This window comes from Macaca mulatta, chromosome 9 (assembly GCF_049350105.2).
Source record: "Macaca mulatta isolate MMU2019108-1 chromosome 9, T2T-MMU8v2.0, whole genome shotgun sequence".
Lineage (NCBI taxonomy): Eukaryota > Metazoa > Chordata > Mammalia > Primates > Cercopithecidae > Macaca > Macaca mulatta.
In genome coordinates, this window is record NC_133414.1 from 108,577,268 (window position 1) to 108,598,400 (window position 21,133).

At 38.0% G+C, this 21,133-nt stretch overlaps 2 protein-coding genes and 1 long non-coding RNA gene across 6 annotated transcripts in view; 1 reads left to right on the forward strand and 2 right to left on the reverse strand.

Annotated features, from left to right (window-relative positions):
• Positions 1–18,001, reverse strand: part of OPALIN (oligodendrocytic myelin paranodal and inner loop protein) — a 237,139-nt gene extending 219,138 nt beyond the window's left edge. The window contains exon 1 of the mRNA XM_077946977.1: positions 17,998–18,001. The gene's annotated coding sequence lies outside the window, so the exon portion shown is untranslated. The remainder of the gene's footprint in view (positions 1–17,997) is intronic.
• TM9SF3 (transmembrane 9 superfamily member 3) overlaps positions 1–21,133 on the reverse strand; it is a 69,073-nt gene that overhangs the window by 42,777 nt on the left and 5,163 nt on the right. For 3 of the 4 annotated variants that reach the window (XR_013398200.1, XM_001101439.4, XM_077946974.1), the window contains exons 2-3: positions 15,996–16,191; positions 3,971–4,093 (exon numbers count right to left, since the gene is read on the reverse strand). Coding sequence is in view for 3 of the 4 variants with exons in the window: in XM_001101439.4 (XP_001101439.1) it covers positions 3,971–4,093; positions 15,996–16,191 (319 nt within the window). In the remaining variant the exon portion in view is untranslated. Of the gene's footprint in view, positions 1–3,970; positions 4,126–15,933; positions 16,192–21,133 lie in introns of all 4 variants that reach the window. The other variant, XM_077946975.1, reaches the window with a different exon arrangement.
• On the forward strand, positions 70–19,355 carry LOC144331228 (uncharacterized). Its single transcript, XR_013398201.1, has 2 exons — positions 70–985; positions 18,423–19,355. It is a non-coding gene; the product is annotated as an uncharacterized LOC144331228 (long non-coding RNA).

A 21,133-nucleotide genomic window follows, 5' to 3' on the forward strand; every position in this document is an offset into this window, starting at 1 on the left:
AAAAAATACTTTATGCAAGGTAATACCACTTAATATTTAAAATATCCTAGAAGCTAAAGGCTCATTACGTTTGTTTTTTTTTTTTTCTTTCTTAATAAAAAAGCAATATTACCATTATTCTTCATGGTTAGAATAAGGCAAAAGTGCAAACTGGACTTCTACTCTTCATTAACTACTCAGCAAACACACGTCATGGTCATACTACAGTGAAAAAGTGATAAACAACTCAGCATAACCAAACACTAATTTGATTCCCAAAGTTCATGCTTTGTCATTAGTATCATTTTCATTGTAACAATTATCACCTTATATATGTATACTACTGATAGGGTTTGGATCTGCATCCCCACTCAAATCTCATGCTGAAATGTAATCCCCAATGCTGGAGGTGGAGCCTGGTGGGAGGTGATTAAATCACAGGGGCATCTTCTCATGGTTTGACATCACCCCTACTTGGTGCTGTCATTGCGATAGTGAGTTCTCCTGGGATCTAATGTTTAAAAGCATGTGGCACCTCCGTCCTCTCTCCCTCCTACTCCTGGCCACTCTTGGCTTCCCCTTCACCTTCCGCCATGATTGTAAGTTTCCTGAGGTCTCCCCAGAAGCTGAGCGGATGCCGCTATGCTTCCATTATAGCCTGCAGAGCCTTGAGCCAATTAAACCTCTTTTCTTTTTAAATTACATAGTCTTAAGTACTTCTTTATAGTGGTGTTAGAATGGAATAATACAACTCCCTAATATCTCAAAATTTCAGGGAAGTGCTTACATCACCATCTGCCAAGGTTACCCAGCTACTAGTGGTCAAATCAAAATTAAAATCAAGGTTTCCAGATCCCTAGTCTAGTACTTTCTCTAATAACCTATGATCTACCCATTCCCAGTAAGATGTACACATGTATATATAGTACCAAAACTTAACATGTCTCCTTTTCTTTTTTTTTTTTTTTGAGACGGAGTCTGGCTCAGTCGCCCAGGCTGGAGTGCAGTGGCGCCATCTCGGCTCACTGCAAGCTCCGCCTCCCGGGTTCACGCCATTCTTCTGCCTCACCCTCCCGAGTAGCTGGGACTACAGGCGCCCGCCGCCAGGCCCGGCTAATTTTTTTTTTTTTGCGTTTTCAGTAGAGACAGGGTTTCACCGTGTTAGCCAGGATGGTCTCAATCTCCTGACCTCGTGATCCACCCGCCTCGGCCTCCCAAAGTGCTGGGATTACAGGCGTGAGCCACCGCGCCCCGCACATGTCTCCTTTTCATACCTCAACTACTGGATCTGTCCCTGGGAAATCAGCAAAATAAAAGGAACGCTGAAAATAAATGGCAATAAGGATGCAGTTTAAAATTATCACTTCAATCATAATTTGGGATATTGGAAAAAAAAGATCCACAATGTTAGGGAAATATTATAGGTGGTAGCTGCAGATACATCTCTCATGCCCTCAGACTGCCAGTTATTTGTCCAATGCTCCCCACCCAAGCCTAAACAGTTCCCAATAGCTTTATGCTCTATAAGTTACTCCTTAGGGCCTTCCCCCTATGCTTTAGTAAGTATTATGGAAAAACATAATCATTTCTTATAAAATACTATTTATTAACCAAAGTGATTCTAACTGGTACAAATTCAAGAAGTATAGTTTTGTTTTCCTTGGGACTGTAGGGGGATAATGAAATCCTTCTTTTATCTTTATTTTTTATTGAAACAAGGTCTCACTCTGTCACCCAGGCTGCAGTGTAGTGACACAATCATACCTCACCGCAGTCTCAAACTCCTGGGCTCAAACAATCCTCCCACCTCAGCCTCCAGAGTAGTTAGGACTACAGGCAAGTGCCACCATGCCTGGGTAAATGTTTTATTTTTTGTAGAGACGAATCTCGTTATGCTGCCCAGGCTAGTCTTAAACTCCTGGCCTTGGCTTCTCAAAGTGCTAGTATTACACACATGAGCCAACACACCCAGCATGAAATCCTTCTAATAATTAATTATTATTATTATTTTATTTTTTTTGAGACAGAGTATCACTCTGTTGCCCAGGCTGGATAGAATGCAAGGGTGCAATCTTGGCTCACTGCAACCTCCACCCGCTGGGTTCAAGCAATTCTTGTGCCTTGGCCTCCGAAGTAGCTGGGACTATCGGTGTGCACCGCTATGCACAGCTGAATTTTTTGTATTTTTAGTAGAGACAGGGTTTCGCCAGGCTGGCCATGGTGGTCTCGAACTCCTGGCCCCAAGTGATCCACCCGCCTTGACCTCCCAAAGTGCTGGGATTATAGGCATGAGCCACCGCGCCCAGACAATAATGAATTTCATAAAGGTTTATTTATCTATCTACTCTGAAAACCAGACTTTGGGGGTAAAGACATAATTATATCAAGTAAGAAGCTACTCTCTAAGAGGCTTTTAAAAGACTCTGAAACCTTTACCCCATGAAAAGTCAGATACAAAGTTTGTTTTGTTTTTTTTTTCCTGACAAGGATTCCCCATGGTTCAGACGTTCAAGGACATCCAAAAGTATTTCCCCAAACAGGGCATATTCTAAAATCCCAGGGCTATAATAAATTTAACACAGGAAAGCAGTTGCCACTGTTGCTAACGAGCCCCACAGCTATGACTGAAAAAATCTAAAGCATGATGGCTTATGCTTATAATCCCAGAACTTCAGGAGGCTGAGGCAAGAGGACTGCTTGAAGCCAGAAGTTCGAGATTAGTTTAGGTAATAAAGCAAGACACCTTGTCTCTACAAACACACACACACACACACACACACACACACACACACACACACAGAGCCAGGCGTGGTGGTGTGCACCTATAGTCCCCGCTGCTCAGGAGACCAAGGGAGAAGGATCACTTAAGCCCAAGAGTTCAAGGCTACAATAAGCTATGATGGCATCACTGTACAAACCTCTAAACAAGGGAAGACAACTGGGAAGAAACCTGTTCTCTCAAAAATGAAGGAAGCCCAAATCAATGGGATTCCCTGAACTACAGGCTAGGAAAAATCTAGTGAATATTCAGAACACCTTCCTATCACTGTCAGAGCTGATCAAAGAAATGTCTGTGTTACCATAATAGTAACTGCAGTCATTTACATGAAAGCTTACTACATATACCTAATTAACATGCAACACAGTAATGATGATGCATATAATTATCTCTTGACATTAACTGTCTTATAAATTTCATCTTAGTATGATATTAAACTCTGATCTGGTATGTTCAGACTCTGATAGTTTACTGCTCATGACAAGAGTAATCTGCTAACCATTTTAAGAATTAGAAGAAACATTCATTATACATAACAGCAGATTTCCAGAGACAAAAGAAAGAAACAATTAGACAAAGATGTGATCAAACATACTGGCCATGACAGTGGGCTGTACTTTGCATTATAAATAATTTAATCAAGTCCAACATAAATGATTTTGGATTATTCATAAATTGGCATTAACTATGCCATAGTTCTTCTCTACTAATATGGATAAACAAGAACAAAAACATAAACATTTTTTAAATTGCAGAGTTATGGCAAATAACATAGGAACTAGCAAAATAAGCCATTCAAGAAACTATCATACCAAGAAAATATACTACCACAGTACCAACATGAGAAAAAGAGAATGAAACTTCAAAATCCTATTAGTCCCTTTAATTGTATTTAAAAAAACAAATTAAAGTAAGATATGAAAAAAATGGAAGCAGAAAAATTTTTTAGATTGTTCTAAGCACTTTTTCATTCTTGAATCTGACATGTTATACTATATAAAAGTTACATTTTAGGCAAGTTTCATGTAAGGCATGGCAATGTCAAAAATTCTTCAACAGGTGACCATAAAACTGGTATTAAAATCATTCTGTAAAAAACAGTGAAAACACATTTACATCATGATCCAGTATACAATCACCTTAACAGAGTCTTTACATAAATTCTGATTATGCAAATTTTCCCAAATCTTAAATACAACATACAATACTTACCCCATATTGGTAAATCATCTATGTACATCTGGTACCAGTAGTGATTTTTTATGGCATATACAAATGCATCTCTCTTTTCTTTATCTAAATCAATTTCACAGTAAGTGGCTGGCATCACATCATCTGCATAAAATTAAAATTGCAAATTAGCCCCACTAGTTTGCAAAATAGTTACATTAAAAAAAAAAAAAACAAGAAAAAAACCAACACTTTCTAAAGTTAAAACTTCTATTCACAATAGTGGAATCTGAGTGACAAATATGTGGGGGTTCAGTGTACTATTCCTCCCTTTTTTTGTGTATCTTTACGACTTTTTATAATGAAAAAATTTCAATCATCTTTATTTTCAAACATTACCTAAGTGAAGAAATCATCCCTTTATATAAAGAAAATTATACAAGAAAATTTATAAAGTAACTTTAAAATAAATTGATTTTAAAAACAAAAAAAGCTTAAACACATAACAAAGTTTGTATTTAATATACACAAAAGCTCAAGAATATGATCATAAACAGAGATAACCATTTCTAGCTATAAGATCTCTCTGAGATAAACACTGATTTTAACATTCTTGGAAAGACAAGTTACTAGAAGTCACAGATTCTACGAAAACACCCAGTGACTATTCATAAGTAGGAAGATTAAAAGGCAAACCTCTATTCAGCAAGCATCACTGTTTATAAATTGCCTTAAAGTCCCCTAAAGATGAGTCATTTTCCACTGTTGACTGCTTTCAAAAATACTACTACTATAATTCTATTCAGATGCTTTCTAACTTAGTAAATCTAGTATTTCAAAAATGTACCTATGTTTCTAATAAAACAAAAGAAAATCCAAAAAAACCTACAAATACTCAACATGTCAATCAAAAGAAGTTGTTTTGGTATATTAAGCAATCAGAAAGAAAATTAAGAAATCATTCTGAACAAGAACAAAAAAGAAAGCACAAGTTTGTTTTTAAGTTCTATACTATATTTGTACTATAATATTGGTTATTTGAAATATACAATGCAATTTCTCTAAAGAAACATTATTAAACTTTTTATTGATCAAAAGTTCTTAAACATAAATTGTAGCTACATCATTTAGTGGCTCAAAGAAATAGCAACCTAATTTATAACTCAAGATACCTAGCAATATATCTCCCCAACCCTTAACAGAGATAATAGCTTCCCACATTATAGACCAACCTAGAGTGGGTACCCCAAAACTACAACACCAAAGATGGCAGTAAACACTGAAGTCCCATGGAAGAATGTCAAGGAAATGTCATCCTCAAAGTATGGGAAGAAAATTAATTTGTCTCCAACAACGACTCCCATATAGATTTTCTTTCTGCCCAAGCCCTCCTAGGCAGCAAGGAATTTAGGATTTTCCTGATGGCAAAAAAATAAAAAACCCTGAGGCTAAGCAGTGAAGCAACAGAGGGTTAAAAAATGAGATTGCTTCAAAGGATTTCTATAGCAGGAACTAGAAAAACTGGCAGCAAGAGGTCCCCAAATGGGATCTCCATGGAGTGTGATAATGAACAAAAGGCAGCAGGCAACTGCAGCTACAGAAGGGATATTCAGAACCTAAGGAAGGTCCAGGCTTAAGGGACAACAAATGGCCACCGTGGCAGTAGGGGACCTCACAGCTACCTCTGCAAAGCCATTGAATTTATTGCCGTTAGAAACAAACATTAATTAATAATGGTCATTAACAATGTGGTAGATTTAAGTAGGAAGCTCTGAAATATATACAGTATGGCATTTATCTGTATAAAGCTTTTTTTTTTTTTGAGACGGAGTTTCGCTCTTGTTGCCCAAGCTGGAGTGCAATGGCGTGATCTCGGCTCACTGCAACTTCCATCTCCCAGGTTCAAGTGATTCTCCCGCCTCAGCCTCCTGAATAGCTGGGATTACAGGCACATACCACCAGGACCGGCTAATTTTTTGTATTTTTAGTAGAAACGGGATTTCACCATGTTAGCAGGTTGGTCTTGAACTCCTAACCTTAGGTGATCTGCCTGCCTCAGCCTCCCAAAGTGCTGGGATTACAGGCGTGAGCCACCGTGCCTGGCCTACCTGTATAAAGCTTTTAAAAGATTCCTCAGAGTCTGAACTTTAGTCCAACTCTTTGTTTCCCAACTGATGTATCTGCCTCTATGCTCAAGCCAAACTCAATTCCCACATACCTTGTGCTCTCTTGGCCTCTGAACTTTTCTGCTCATGCTGTTAACTCTACCTAAAATGTCCAGTCTAAAATCCTCCCCATCCCCCAACCCTTTCCTCCACAAAGGAGTCCCTGATTCCTCACTCCCCATACTTCTCATACCCACTCCCATACCTCCCTTATGGTATGTAGGCCTGTACCATTTTCTACCTCATACCAGTATCTTGCTCCTCAAAAACACCACTGGTCTTGAGTGCTTTGTCCATAACTGATTATATCCTTTTTATCTCCAGCCATGCCTGCTTCAGTACCCTGCACAGACTAGGCACTAAACAAATAAACCAAAAATTTTAAGCGCATAATTTTCCATTTATTTGGCAAAGGAAATCACTAGGCATATTAGGGTATGTACATGCATCTGTGTATGAATAGTGTGCATGTTTGTACAGAAGGAGAAAATGCCAATTTATGAACAAATGAAATTTTTGAACAGAGTCTCTGAGAAGGATTGATAAACAGGTCTTGAAGAATATCTTTAACTCATGTAAAGTCTAGAAACAAAGCGTGTTAAAAGGGAAAAACTATTATTATGACAGGCTATATAAAAAGGGTGTTGGTTGGTCACATTTTAACGAAATTCTACTTCCAGGCAGGTGGACAAATACAAACATCACAAATAACTGGAAGAGTCTGGCTGCCCAACTGAAACAGCATTTCCCTCAGGAGGTTGCCAATTTGAAGATAACTAATGCAATGTGTATGAATATGCCAAATTATTATTCAGCACTCTATATATCTGGAAAACAATCTGAAAAATCTACCAGCATAAATCAATGCTTTAAAATTACAATAGGCTATATCTTTCGAAGATGAAACATATATCCATGAATTCTGAAAAAGATGCAATTAAGATTTTACTAATGTAAATAGTTTTTACGAGGGAAAAAAACCAAAGTAGTAAAGTGGCAAATGTTAACCTCATTTTTCAAACAGAAAGCAAGGTTAGGTAGATTCTGGACGCGACGCACCAATAATCTACCATCAATTCCCAATAAAACTCCACGCTAATAATTGAATAGGCAGTGAAAGCACTGAGAAAAGAAAGTGGTAATTATTCACGAGTTCTCTAAGAACACAATATGCCATACTTCGTTTACTTTCTCTTTTGATAATACTACATTTGGAAGGCCGGGCGCGGTGGCTCAAGCCTGTAATCCCAGCACTTTGGGAGGCCGAGACGGGCGGATCACGAGGTCAGGAGATCGAGACCATCCTGGCTAACCCGGTGAAACCCCGTCTCTACTAAAAAATACAAAAAAAACTAGCCGGGCGAGGTGGCAGGCGCCTGTAGTCCCAGCTACTCGGGAGGCTGAGGCAGGAGAATGGCGTAAACCCGGGAGGCGGAGCTTGCAGTGAGCTGAGATCCGGCCACTGCACTCCAGCCCGGGCGACAGAGCGAGACTCCGTCTCAAAAAAAAAAAATTACATTTGGAAAACGAGAAACAGTCTACCTCTAATTCAGCAGCACTTGGCAAAGTCTCTCATCAAAGAAATCAATATATAAAAATTTATAGAGAAATAAGCAGAAAGGTGAGGTTTATTCTGAGCTCTAGTATCCAGTAGCTATGTGAATAAAAAGCAAGTTACTTAACTTCCATGAACCTCTCAGTTCCCTTAACAGAGATAGCATCTATGCTATCTCCTTCCCAGAGTTAAGAATTAAAAGCATCAGGCCAAGCGCGGTGGCTCACACCTGGAATCTCAGCATTTTGGGAGGCCCAAGGCAGACTGATCCCTTGAGCCCAGGAGTTCGAGACCAGCCTGGGCAACATGGCAAAACCTCATCTTTACAAAAACCAGAAAAATTAGACAGGCATGGTGGTATGTGCCTATAGTTCCAGATACTCAGGAGGCTGAGCCCAGGGAGGTTGCGGCTGCAGTAAGCTGTGATGGGACCACTGCACTCCAACCTGGGCAACAGGGAGACTCTGTCTCCAAAAAAAAACAAAAAGGATTGAAAGTGCCAATATATTCACAGAAAATGTTCTTAAGTTTCCTTGGGCCTCACACCCCTTTGAGAATCCAATGAAAGTGATCTCTCCCTTGCCCACCCCCTGAAAATGCACATTCACACAAAATTAAGGTAGAATTTCAGAGGGCCTGAAGACCCCAGAAGCCAGAGCTCTTGGTTGAACTATGCATACCCAGAGCCTACCATAGTGCTGGAATGCAATAAGATACTCAAGAACTGCTGAATGAACTAGAGGAAAACAAGAACTGGAAAAACTGATATATTCACAGTTAATTAAATAACTATATAAAAAGTATTGATTAAATGACCAACCTGACTAGCAGTATAAACACTGTAATTTTTTCTAAATGACAATTTCGCAACCTGTATCAAAAACTGCCTTAAATATGTTTATACACATTGATTCAGTAATTCTACTTGTAAGAATTCATCCTAATAACAGATTCAGAGATGTACTGAAATACTTACATGCAACAGCAGAGAAAGAAAACCAAAGAAGGATGGAAGGAAGGATCAAAATATCATACAACTAGAAAATGGGAGAAAAGGCTGGGCGCGGTGGCTCACACCTGTAATCCCAGCACTTTGGGAGGCTGAGGCAGGTGGATTACGAGGTCAGGAGATCGAGACTATCCTGGCCAACATGGTGAAACCCTGTCTCTATTAAAAACACAAAAATTAGCCAGGCATGGTGGCGCAAGCCTGTAATCCCAGCTACTCGGGAGGCTGAGGCAGGAGAATTGCTTGAACCAGGGAGTCAGAGGTTGCAATGAGCCAAGATCGCACCACTGCACTGCACTCCAGCCTTGTGACACAGCAAGACTCTCAAAAACAAAAGAAAGAAAGAAAGAAAATGGGTGGAAAAAAAATCACAGTATCCAAGTTACACAACACTATGTAGCCATATTTTTTAAAAGAGTAATTAACAATATGGGGACAAGCTCATAAAATGTCAGGAGAACAAAAGCAAACAAAAACTATATATCACTTACTAAATGAATTAGAATGTGCTTAAAACACTGTCTGGCACATAATAAGCACTATATAAGGATTTGTTAAATAAACTTTACAAAAATTATATATATAATGAACTCAACGTTCACATATTTAAAACAATGTGGATAAACAGAAACACAGAAGGACTGACGAAAATACAACAAAATGTTAATGGTAATTATAGCCAGTTTATATTTTCCTGTAGTCACTAAATTGTGTATTTGAACTTGTATCACTGTTAAAATCAGAGAAATATATATGCATACACATTCCTTTAAAAAACAAAAAACAGAGATGCCCATATCTATCAAATCTGCAGTTAGTACAAGGTATAAGAAATCAGTAATAAGAACTGACAAATTTCAGATTCAAATTATTTGGTCTGGCTAAAACACTTTGGTTGAAACCAACAGGACAAAACATTGCACAAAGTTCCCAGACTTCCACTTACAAACAAGGCAGATTTAACCACAAGTATGTTTCTTCTCTCTCCTAAAACACATTAAAATGTCAGTGAAGGAATAAAAAGGATGTTAAGTCCACAAAGACGAAAAGAAGAGAAGACAGTGGGGAAAAAAAAACATATATATATATATATATATATATAAAATACATATATATAATGTGTATATATATACATACAAAATATATATTTTTAAAAATCTATATATATATATTTTTTGAGATGGAGTTTTGCTCTTGTCGCACAGGCTGGAGTGCAGTGGTACAATCTTGGCTCACTGCAACCTCTGCCTCCCGGATTCAAGCAATTCTCCTGCCTCAGCTTCCCGAGTAGCTGGGATTACTACAGATGCCTGCCACCACCCTCGGCTAATTTTTGTATTTTTTTGGTAGAGACAGGGTTTCAGCATGTTGGCCAAGTTGGTCTCGAACTCCTGACCTCAAGTGATCCACCTGCCTTGGTCTCCCAAAGTGCTGGGATTACAGGCGTGAGCCACCGCACCTGGCCATGGGAAAAAGATTTTAACACATTTTTAGGAAATGGAAAACAGTTGTAAGATGACAAACTACTAATAAAGCAGGAGAAAACATAACAGGAGAGTGATGCTTGTAAGGGAGGGAACTGATGTCACAGAACCCAAGAGACACTCAGGACTTGGAGGCACTATAGAAGCTAGGGGGACAGATGTAGGACTGAACACAAAGGGAACTGTATTAAAATATTAAATATGTACACAGACGGGTTGGATAGCTAAGTCCCCTCCTCTACCCTTCATACAGCTAGACACATACTGTACCCTCAACGTATCCCTGTAGTAGACCAGTGGCACCTTTCTCTAGAGAACTTAAACCAGAGGGGTTCCAGAATCAGGGACAGCAGGAACAGCAGAAGCCAGGGACTGAAAACAGCATGAGGGATTACCTAAAGTAAACATCTTCAGGCTGAATAAATAAACCTGCCATCCCCCCAATCCCTTTTTCTCACCCCTTGGCAATCAGGCCTATATTCCCCAGGCAGGTATCTGGAGGGAAATACTGCATAGTGAAGATAAGAACAACCAAGATTGAGAATCACTGAACTAAAAATATATAAGGCTCTAAACAGCCCTTGGCATCTCTTCATATCTGCAGTACTCTCAACTTACCAATTAACTCTAAAGAAAAAATACTTGTAAAATAATTTCAGCCCTCTGTTAAGTTGGGAAATTCAAGGAAGAAAAAAGTTCAAGAGAAGATCAATAAAATAAACAGAAGGAAGGAGCCCTGTAGAAGTCACTGACTTTTCCACAATTAACACCCTTCATTATACTGCAGGAATTCTCAAACGGGGGAAGGGGCAGGACGGGTGGGTGGTGATCTCTTCTGGTTAAGAATTACTATTCCAGATCATCTAATGTTCATAATGAACCAATTATCATAACAACAAGTAGGCACAATCCGTCTGGGTGCTAGACAATTTATTAAAAGCATACTATGTCTTAATAGCTAAGGGTGCAGTGGTGAACAAGAGTGCTATTATAATAGGCTAGTGCAGCAGCTTGGGGATAAATCAAAGTCTATAATCAATAAACTAACATTTCATAATCACAAATACAAAATCAAGTTGGAGTTACAGACCCATACTATGTGCTATTAGTATTCCTAATTACCACTTTTTGAATATAAACTGTATACCAGGAACTTTGATAAATGCTCTATATGCATTCTCATTTAAACCTGACACTTCTATCAAATACGTATTATTTCCCACACTTCACAGATAAGCAATATGAGACCAAAGAGGTTGAATAATTTGCCCATGACCACACAGGTAAGCAGAGGCAGAGCTGGATGCATCAAGTCTCTCTGACCCTAAAGCACATCTTCTTTCCACACTATGATGGCAAGATTCCAAGAGGTACCCTCTAAAACTGGAGGGTACTGAATTCAACCCAGGTTCAAGGAGGCCTAACCTAAGTCAGTCCTTCTATATTTAATGCATTTTCTTAAAATGGTCTCAATTTAGCATTTTTGTCTAGTGCTAGAATATAAGATTTTTTTTTTTTTTTTTTGGAGACGGAGTCTCGCTCTGTCGCCCGGGCTGGAGTGCAGTGGCCGGATCTCAGCTCACTGCAAGCTCCGCCTCCTGGGTTCACGCCATTCTCCTGCCTCAGCCTCCCAAGTAGCTGGGACTACAGACACCCGCCACCTCGCCTGGCTAGTTTTTTGTATTTTTTAGTAGAGACAGGGTTTCACCATGTTAGCCAGGATGGTCTCGATCTCCTGACCTCGTGATCCGCCCGTCTCGGCCTCCCAAAGTGCTGGGATTACAGGCTTGAGCCACTGCGCCCGGCCAAGATTATTAGCAAGAAAAAGTTGTATATAAAATCTTAAGTGAGAGGCATCCTGTATTAGACTAACATTAGTTCCTTTAAACAGTCTCTTTAGTAATCTTCATTTTACAAAACGATACCAATCTATGGAGCCTGACACAATCCACTAGGTTAAAAAAAGATGTGTGTGTATGCATAAACATGTATGTATGTGTACATATAGTTTTCTCTGGTTTCACATTCCCAAAATTTTGTTTTATTTGAATATGCCTTCAGAAGAATCTTTAAAAGTCAAATATTTAAGAGATGAAAGATTAAGAATATATGGTAAATATTTCTATAGTTCACAAGAGGCATAATGTTCCAGTTTCTATTACTAGTATGCTACGATACACCATGGATAAATCATTTTTACCTCTGGGCTTCTGGGAGAGGGAATTGGATGACACAATCTCTAAGGTGCATCCTATTTTTTAAATGTGTGGCTATGTAACAACCTACAACACTTTTCAAAGCATGACTGACTTTATCTTTGAACATAGCAAGCAAAGAGCTACAATAGAGGGAGAAGATAAATCTAATTAGCATTTACTATTTCATCCGGGCACTTAATTTAACAGCTTCTTTAGCAGCATATCCAGGCTGGACATGGAAACTTGGTAAGACCCCTAGGAATCACCAACTCTCAGGGAATAACACTTGGCTAGCTCTTCTTTTTTTAATCTAAAGGTGCTTAGCTTAGTCTGAAAAGAAAATAAATCCCACTTCTTTATCCATGAAAACAATCTTCTTCTATTTAAATAATCCCTCCATCTCAGCCTCTAGGAACTAATAAAAGGGGGTTTAAGATTGCCAAATAAGGTACTGGTACCAAAACAGATATATAGACCAATGGAAAAGAACAGAGGCCTCAGAAATAACACCACACATCTACAACCATCTGATCTTTGACAAACCTGACAAAAACAAGAAATGGGGAGAGGATTCCCTACTTAATAAATAGTGCTGGGAAAACTGGCTAGCCATGTGCAGAAAACTGAAACTGGACCCCTTCCTTACACCTTACGAAAAAATTAACTCAAGATGGATTAAAGACTTAAACGTAAGACCTAAAATCATAAAAATTCTAACAGACAACCTAGGCAATACCATTCAGGACATAGGCATGGGCAGACTTAATGTCTAAAACATCAAAAGCAATGGCAACAAAACTCAAAATAGACAAATAGGATCTACTTAAACTAAAGAGCTTCTGCACAGCAAAAGAAACTATCATCAAAGCGAACAGGCAACCTACAGAATGGGAGAAAATTTTTGCAATCTACCCATCTAACAAGGGCTAATATCCAGAATCTAAAAAGAACTTAAACAAATTTACAAGAAAAAAATCAACCCCATCAAAAAGTGAGCAAAGGGCCGGGCGCGGTGGCTCAAGCCTGTAATCCCAGCACTTTGGGAGGCCGAGACGGGTGGATCACGAGGTCAGGAGATCGAGACTATCCTGGCTAACACGGTGAAACCCTGTCTCTACTAAAAAATACAAAAAACTAGCCGGGCGAGGTGGCGGGCGCCTGTAGTCCCAGCTACTCGGGAGGCTGAGGCCGGAGAATGGCGTGAACCCGGGAGGCGGAGCTTGCAGTGAGCTGAGATCCGGCCACTGCACTCCAGCCTGGGCGACAGAGCGAGACTCCGTCTCAAAAAAAAAAAAAAAAAAAAAAGTGAGCAAAGGATATGAACAGACGCTTCTCAAAAGAAGACATTTATGTGGCCAACGAACATACGAAAAAAAGCTCATCATCACTGGTCATTAGAGAAATGCGAATCAAAACCACAAGATACCACCTCATACCAGTTAGAATGGCGATCATTAAAAAGTCAGGAACAACAGATGCTGGAGAGGATGGGAGAAACAGGAACGCTTTTACACTACTGGTGGGAGTGTAAATTAGTTCAACCATTGTGGAAGACACTGTGGCAATTCCTCAAGGATACAGACCTAGAAATACCATTTGACCCAGCAATCCCATTACTGAGCATATACCCAAAAAATTATAAATCATTCTACTATAAAGACACATGCACACATGTTTACTGCAGCACTATTCACAATAGTAAAGACTTGGAACCAACCCAAATGTAGAACAGATAGAAAATGTGGCACATATACACCATGGAATACTATGCAGCCATAAAAAAAGCTGAGTTCATATCCTTTGCAGGGACATGGATGAAGCTGGAAACCATCATTCTCAGCAAACTAACACAAGAACAGAAAACCAAACACCTCATGTTCTCACTCATAAATGGGAGCTGAACAATGAGAACACATGGACACAGGGAGTGGAACATCACACACCAGGCCCTGTCAGGGGGTTGGGGGGTAGGGGAGGGATAGCATTAGGAGAAATACCTAATGTAGGTGACGGGTTGATGGGTGCAGCAAACCACCATGGCACATGTATACCTGTGTAACAAAACTACACATTCTGCACAAGTACCCCAGAACTTAAAGTATTTAAAAAAAAAAAAATAGTTGCTGAGTAAGTACTCTTTAGTAAATACGGGTGAGGATCTCAAAAACTAATGAAATCTGTACACAGTAGCAAAGGAGGATTCATGAGTTCTGCCTATTCTCTCTTGTTGGTTCCTCTTTAATAAACTAGAAATGTACACCAAATACGGAAAAAGAGCAGATGATTACATATAGACGAAATCTCAAAGATCACATTTTCTAGTTTAAGTTTTCTCGTTACTTGTGACTAAATACTTAAATTATCTAATTAAATTAAAACACAAGCCTCAAAGGTATGTTTACAGTGATTCATAAAATTACAGGCCATGCGACTGTGGTTTAAATTTACAACTTAATTTTATAATTAAGCCCCAAAGACTATAAAGAGGGGATTAGGGGAGGGGGAGAATGTAAATATATACAGTATACTTTTCAACAATAACTGAACAATTTTAAAAACAAGAATAAAATTTAACAAATCGAAATTAAAGTAACGTTATCTTTAAAATCTCATTGTCATTCTTTTCCCCAAAGTACTAAAATAATAACATCTTTAGTACTAAAAATACCAGAAGTCAGTTACTATTCATCTTACACACGGAGACAATGAAGTCAAAACTGCAGTAAACAATTTTACTAAAATGAATACAGCACCAAAAAAAAAGGAGGGGGGGGGACTAAAATCCAAAGCTCCTGTTTACAGGATCCATGATGTATTCAAAAACCAAGACACCTAATCAAAGATCCTGCAAAAATTAAATTACTCAAGCTTCTGATCACCATTCTAAAAATGCCTCTGCAGGAAATATACTCTCTGACAAACTTCACAGAAAAAAAATGAAAAGTATAAACACACTTAAAGGACCTGACAAATGGATACCCGCATAACTAGATAAGGTGAAGTTTTGTCCCCAAATTTAACAAGTCTTTGACTTAAAATTTAAATATCCTATAGGTATTAACAGGATAAATTAATACAACGCTGATAAATAATACATGCTAAGCCTATGGTACAAGTTTGAATTTGAGACTTTACACAAGAATTTTAAGTATCCACGCATCCCATTAAAGCCTCAGACCTCCAGAAATTAGTTTGTTAAATACCTATGAAGGTCTTCCCAGGCCACATGTGTCTAATCAATAGGGGATTTACTAGAGAACACTTTTCAGAAGGAAATATGTTAAGGAAATACAATTTTATTAACAATTATCTATTTTATTATCTTATAAATATTCAAAGGAAATCTTTGTTAATTACTAATATACTTTCCTAAATGCAATACACTTCATTTACAGATTAAAACATACATTAGAGTCTAAAGTAGTGGTTCTCAACTGATGGCAACTAGCAATGTGTGGTGACGTTTTTGGTTTTCACAACTGGAAGGTGCTACTGGCATCTGGGGGGTAAGGCCAGGGACTCTGCTAAACTTCCTACAATGTACATAACAGCTCCATACAACAAAGAATTATCCAACCCCAGTATCAATAGTGCCAAAATTAAGAAACCCTTATACAGTCCGAATTGCATTGTAAGGACTACTAAGGTTTACTTACCTTTAAATTTAATATCCAGACCACTAAATTCCAATTCAACCCCTTGAAGTGCTTCTCCCAGAGTTTCATGGTAATGGCTGATACTTTTTTTTGACCCCACACAGAATGGAAGTGAAAAGTACTTATATGTTTCTTGACGATTATGGTATGGCCCAACAGTATTCATCCATAAGACAACTTCCTCTTTATCTTGATACTGAAACAAGAAAAGCAAACGAATTTAAAAAAAAAAAAAAAAAAACTAATTCAAATTAAGGGAATATTTGTTATGAGTGCTAAACAAAAGTGCATCATCTCTGTTCAGGAAGCTATAAAATAAAATACTGGAAGCTTAATCTGATGATGAATGTCCACATCTTAAAAATGAAACTTTGTGAATTTTAAAATTATATCCTCTGATGGTAGTCTCGGGAAGATACATCTTTTCCAAACTTGTTTTATAGAAAAGAGTGTGTAAACTAAGTCCAATAGCTCATGAGAGTACGTCTATTATTTACATTTATACTATCAAATAATGGCAAACCTGCAACCAGCATGATTCACCATGCTAACATGGACAAAGAAGGAGGAAACAAAATCAATAGTTTATCCAGAACCTCATGTTAATCAATAAATTAAAAAACAAAAACTAACATTGCCAGCAAGCATAAATAAAATTTCATTTCCTTGTGAGACTTTCACACAGCCACTGGTCAAAGTACTACAGAGGACAGAAATGACCAAACACAAGGAAGAAGACTACTACTACAGAACCTCCACAAGTCCATTCAAGCCAATATTCTATCTTGTTAGCAGCCTGAAAGACATGCACTATATGCATATTTCTTTGAATAAGTAATTATGGAACTACGTATCAGTGAATACTACACATAGCTAAATCTGAAGTGTGGTCAATAATGACTTTGGGTAGTTCCAAGGTACAAGTGGAAGGCCTGTCAAAGATTTCTAAGATCTCTACAAGATTAAAGTTCCAATGATTCTATAGAAAGTGATTCCCATAGTAATTTTAAAACTAATAATTCTAAGTAGCAATATAAATTAAAGACAACACTGGATGCATTTAAATCAACTAATAGTGCAGACATTAATTTACTAAACAATTATTTACTAAGTGCTTAGCATGTGAAGCAACTGTGTTTATAACTGAGGATACAGCTTTGAACAAGATGTGTTCCCTGCCCTTCTGGGGGAAAGATGGGCATTAAACAATAAGGTAGTTTGCTATGGAGCATATAATAGAAGAAGCTATCCAACTGGCCTACTATGAAATTCTTATCTCCAGTCCTCCATCTAAAACTAGTTAACAAACATTTTCAATCAAAACCTAACATCTCCAAAACCAAACTTATCTACCCAAATCCACTTTCCTCAGCTTCATTTTTCTAATGGTACTACCATTCTCTCAGACATGGAGACTCAAACCCCAAATCTCTCTGCACTCCAGGGAACCCAAAAACATTTAACTTACATGTTCTTATCCAAAACATCTGCCTTTTTCTTTTGATTCACACGACTACCACCCTAAGACTTAGACCTAGTCATGTTATTTTCAAACATAAATGCCTCACTGTTCATATAAAACAACAGCCAGATCATTAAGGAAATAACAAATGATCTCACCTTTTGAATACATATGTGACAGGTACCGAGCACAGCATTAGGTATTAAAAATATAAAAGTAAATAAAATACTGTCGTTTCCTTAAGAAGTTCATAATCCACAGTGGAATCAGACAAGTAAATGATTAACAAAGAAAAAATAAGTATTATAATTAAGGTACTAAAGGGCAACAATAAAGGAATGATTAAATTCACTTTGGCAGAGAAGGTCAGGACGAATAACAATTTGGAAAATCATAAGCTGTTTCAAGGGAGTTCAGAAAAACTGTAGATAATCTTCATGTAGGAAGTAATGAATCAAAGGTCTAAATGTTAACGTTATCTGTATATCCGCATTCATTACTATTCTTTTTGTCTGGGGAGACTGACAAATTTATGTAAGCCCCCACTCTTCCATCCAATGCTCATGGCCACACAGCACTAATCAAAAAGTTAACTCCTTTCTGCTGAACGTAGATACCACCTCAGAGTTCTCAAAACAGTGCTCTAAACCAACCACTACCAACTAACAAGAGTTGATATTAGAATTAAAACTTGTTCATGGCCAGGTGTGGTGACTCACACCTGTAATCCCAGCACCTTGGGACACCGAGGCCGGCAGATCACTTAAGGTCAGGAGTTTGAGACCAGCCTGGCCAACATGGTAAAACCCCGTCTCTAATAAACACACAAATATCAGCAGGGTGTAGTGGCACATGCCTGTAATCCCAGCTACTTGGGAGGCTGAGGCAGGAGAATCACTTGAACCCAGGAGGCGGAGGTTGCAGTGAGCTGAGATTGTGCCACTGCACTCCAGTCTGGGTGACAGAGTGAGACTCTGTCTCACAAAAAGAACTTATCCACCAAGGCAAATAGATATTTAATAAATATGACGGGAAAACACTGAAGAAATACTGAAATGTAAAGTTCATTGGCAACTTGGTAAAAGAAGTTTGAAGGATGTGAAATGATATGTACACTGACTGTAAGAGTTACCTTTCCAGAAAAATAAGGGGAGGTAACATAATTCATCTATTTAAGAGCAGAATGCTGAATGAGACAACCTATTAAAGAGCACCTTGCCATTAATCCTGCTGAGTCTGCAGAAATGTTATAAATGTAACTTGTGAAAATAAGCACAAAAATACTTTTCCTATAAATTCCAAAACTTTTCCTTTAAAAATAGACAAAATCTTTGAAAATAAATACCTTTAAAAATAGGGCATCCATTTATTTTATACAAATTAAAACATAAGGACTAAAATAATTTAAGGATCTCAGTCAAAGTTAAGCCAAATATTCCGAAGTCACTCATTTTAAACATTCAGGAACCCTCAACAGAATGGTAGAGTTACGATGTGATGCCAGCACTGTAACAAAACTTAACACCATTCTGCAGTATAAGATTCTTTCTGGGAAAAGGACTGAAATAGTAATTAGAAATACACATATTGAGAGTTCAGGGTGAATAGCAAGGCAAAAATAATGCTTTTTTTCTTTTATTTTGCTCCTTATTATGCAGACTGTGGTTTAATACAATGAACATAAAATGTTTACTTTTCATTGCAGCCCTTGATTGTCCCTGTGAATAAGTGCTTCCAAGACAAGATCAAGAGTTCTTTCTCAAGAGAAAATGTTTTAAAACATTTTGAAATTAAAAAATACCAAAAGACTTCACACAACATCTGAAGGAGAAAACAAAACAAATAAAAACCTTTCCTTTCCCTAAAGCTCTGACAAAGCCCCTGAGCTCCACAGTCTGTGGCAAGGGAGTGCCAGGCCCAGAAGAAGGTGGGGGGTGGAGTCACAGAAGCACAGCAGTGAATCTGGGAATCCCTAAACTGGATAATAATCCCTTCCATCTGAGGCTTCCCTGGGAAATGGCCAAGTAAGAAAAGGCCAATTCAGGCTACCGGCATTCTTCACCTACTTACTTTCCAGCTCTCAGAAGAATCTCACTGCTACACTTAAGTCGTCCGCGCTGGCCAAAACGGTTTATGATATTGCCTTCCTCCCCTTTTCTGCTTCATCTTCTTTTGTCATTCCCCCAAATTTAGAATGCCCTCCTTTTCTCCACTTAGCCAAATTCTACTAACCCTTCCGAACTGCTCAAATCCTCCTTTTTCAAATCCTCAGGTAAAGCCTTAATTCACCAAACCCTAACATGACATGATCTCACCATTTTTGTAAAAATAACATCACTAGCTAACAATAAATACATACTATGAGCTAGGTATAGTTCTAAGGTCTTTACATGAACATTTAAATAATCATCTCAACATTCTATAAAATAGGTCCTATTATTTCCCCATTTTACAGACTAAAAACAAAAACAAAACTAAAGAACAGAGATGTTAAATAATTTGTCCAAATTAATCAGCATCAAGTTTAAAAGGTCAGTATTTTTGCTAATCCCTAGTCAGCTTCATTCATTAAAGAGCAAAAAACTAAATCAAGGAAATATGAAAGCAATGCAGGTGTACAAAGCAACTAAAGGCAGTCCTGAATACCGAGTAACTTTTCCACATGAGCCTTTAATCTGCCTGGGGGGGGAAAAAAAACCACCTTCTAAGAAATTATTTGCACTCTAATCTCAAAAGGAATGACCTTTATTCTCAAGAAGTCACCAATGTTGGGCCCCTCTTATTTAAATACTGTTTATGTGTTGGGGGTTACCAAAGTTTTCCTCCTTGACAGAGGTCACGAATTAATTATTCTCAGGAGAAACGCTTTAGAAGATAATATTGCTGATGTAGTCATGTGAAATCTGAATAAGAAATCACAATTTATATAGATGGGCAAAGGACTGAGGGTTCAGAACAAGCACCAAAATGCTATCCTTCCTTTTCATACAAAGGAGAAAAATAAGTGTGTTTACTTCAAAATAAATGTTCCAGAAATCATAATTTCAAAGCCTTTTAATTATTAAAACACACATCGGAATTCTAATACAAATAAATTAGAAATGTATTTTTTTGAATAGCCTCTTGAGAGAACTACTCTCTCTCAAAAATAGCTTTGTACCTAAATAAACTTTCAGTCTATCATTGAGTAGAGCTGAAAATAGGACAACGAACTTTGGTATTTAACAATCTACATTAGATAACTCACAAATGCACTTACAGTAAACAGCTTATACTCTTTACAAATTTTCAGTAAGTTTCAAGAGTTCATATACTCCCAACAGAGACAAAGACAAAAGGTTGCCATTTGCCAAAGTAAATCAAACAAAACATTTCTGAACTCACTTAGTGATATAATACAAAGTATTTATGAGGCAGAGGCTGAGTAAAGGATTCTGGCAGGCATTCAGTCTGTCCAACATTAGAAGTCTCAAGATTACCAGTATACTGGGCCACAGAGAAATAGGGAATTTTAGCCTAGGTAGGACCCCCAAATCGAAACAGGAGACAATGCATCTTAAATGAATAATGGCCTGAGTTTGTTCATTGTGCTTCCACATTGCACATCCTTGTCACTAGTAGCTCCCTAATTATTCAAGTCATTCAACAAGCACTGATCAAATACCACTTGTGCCAA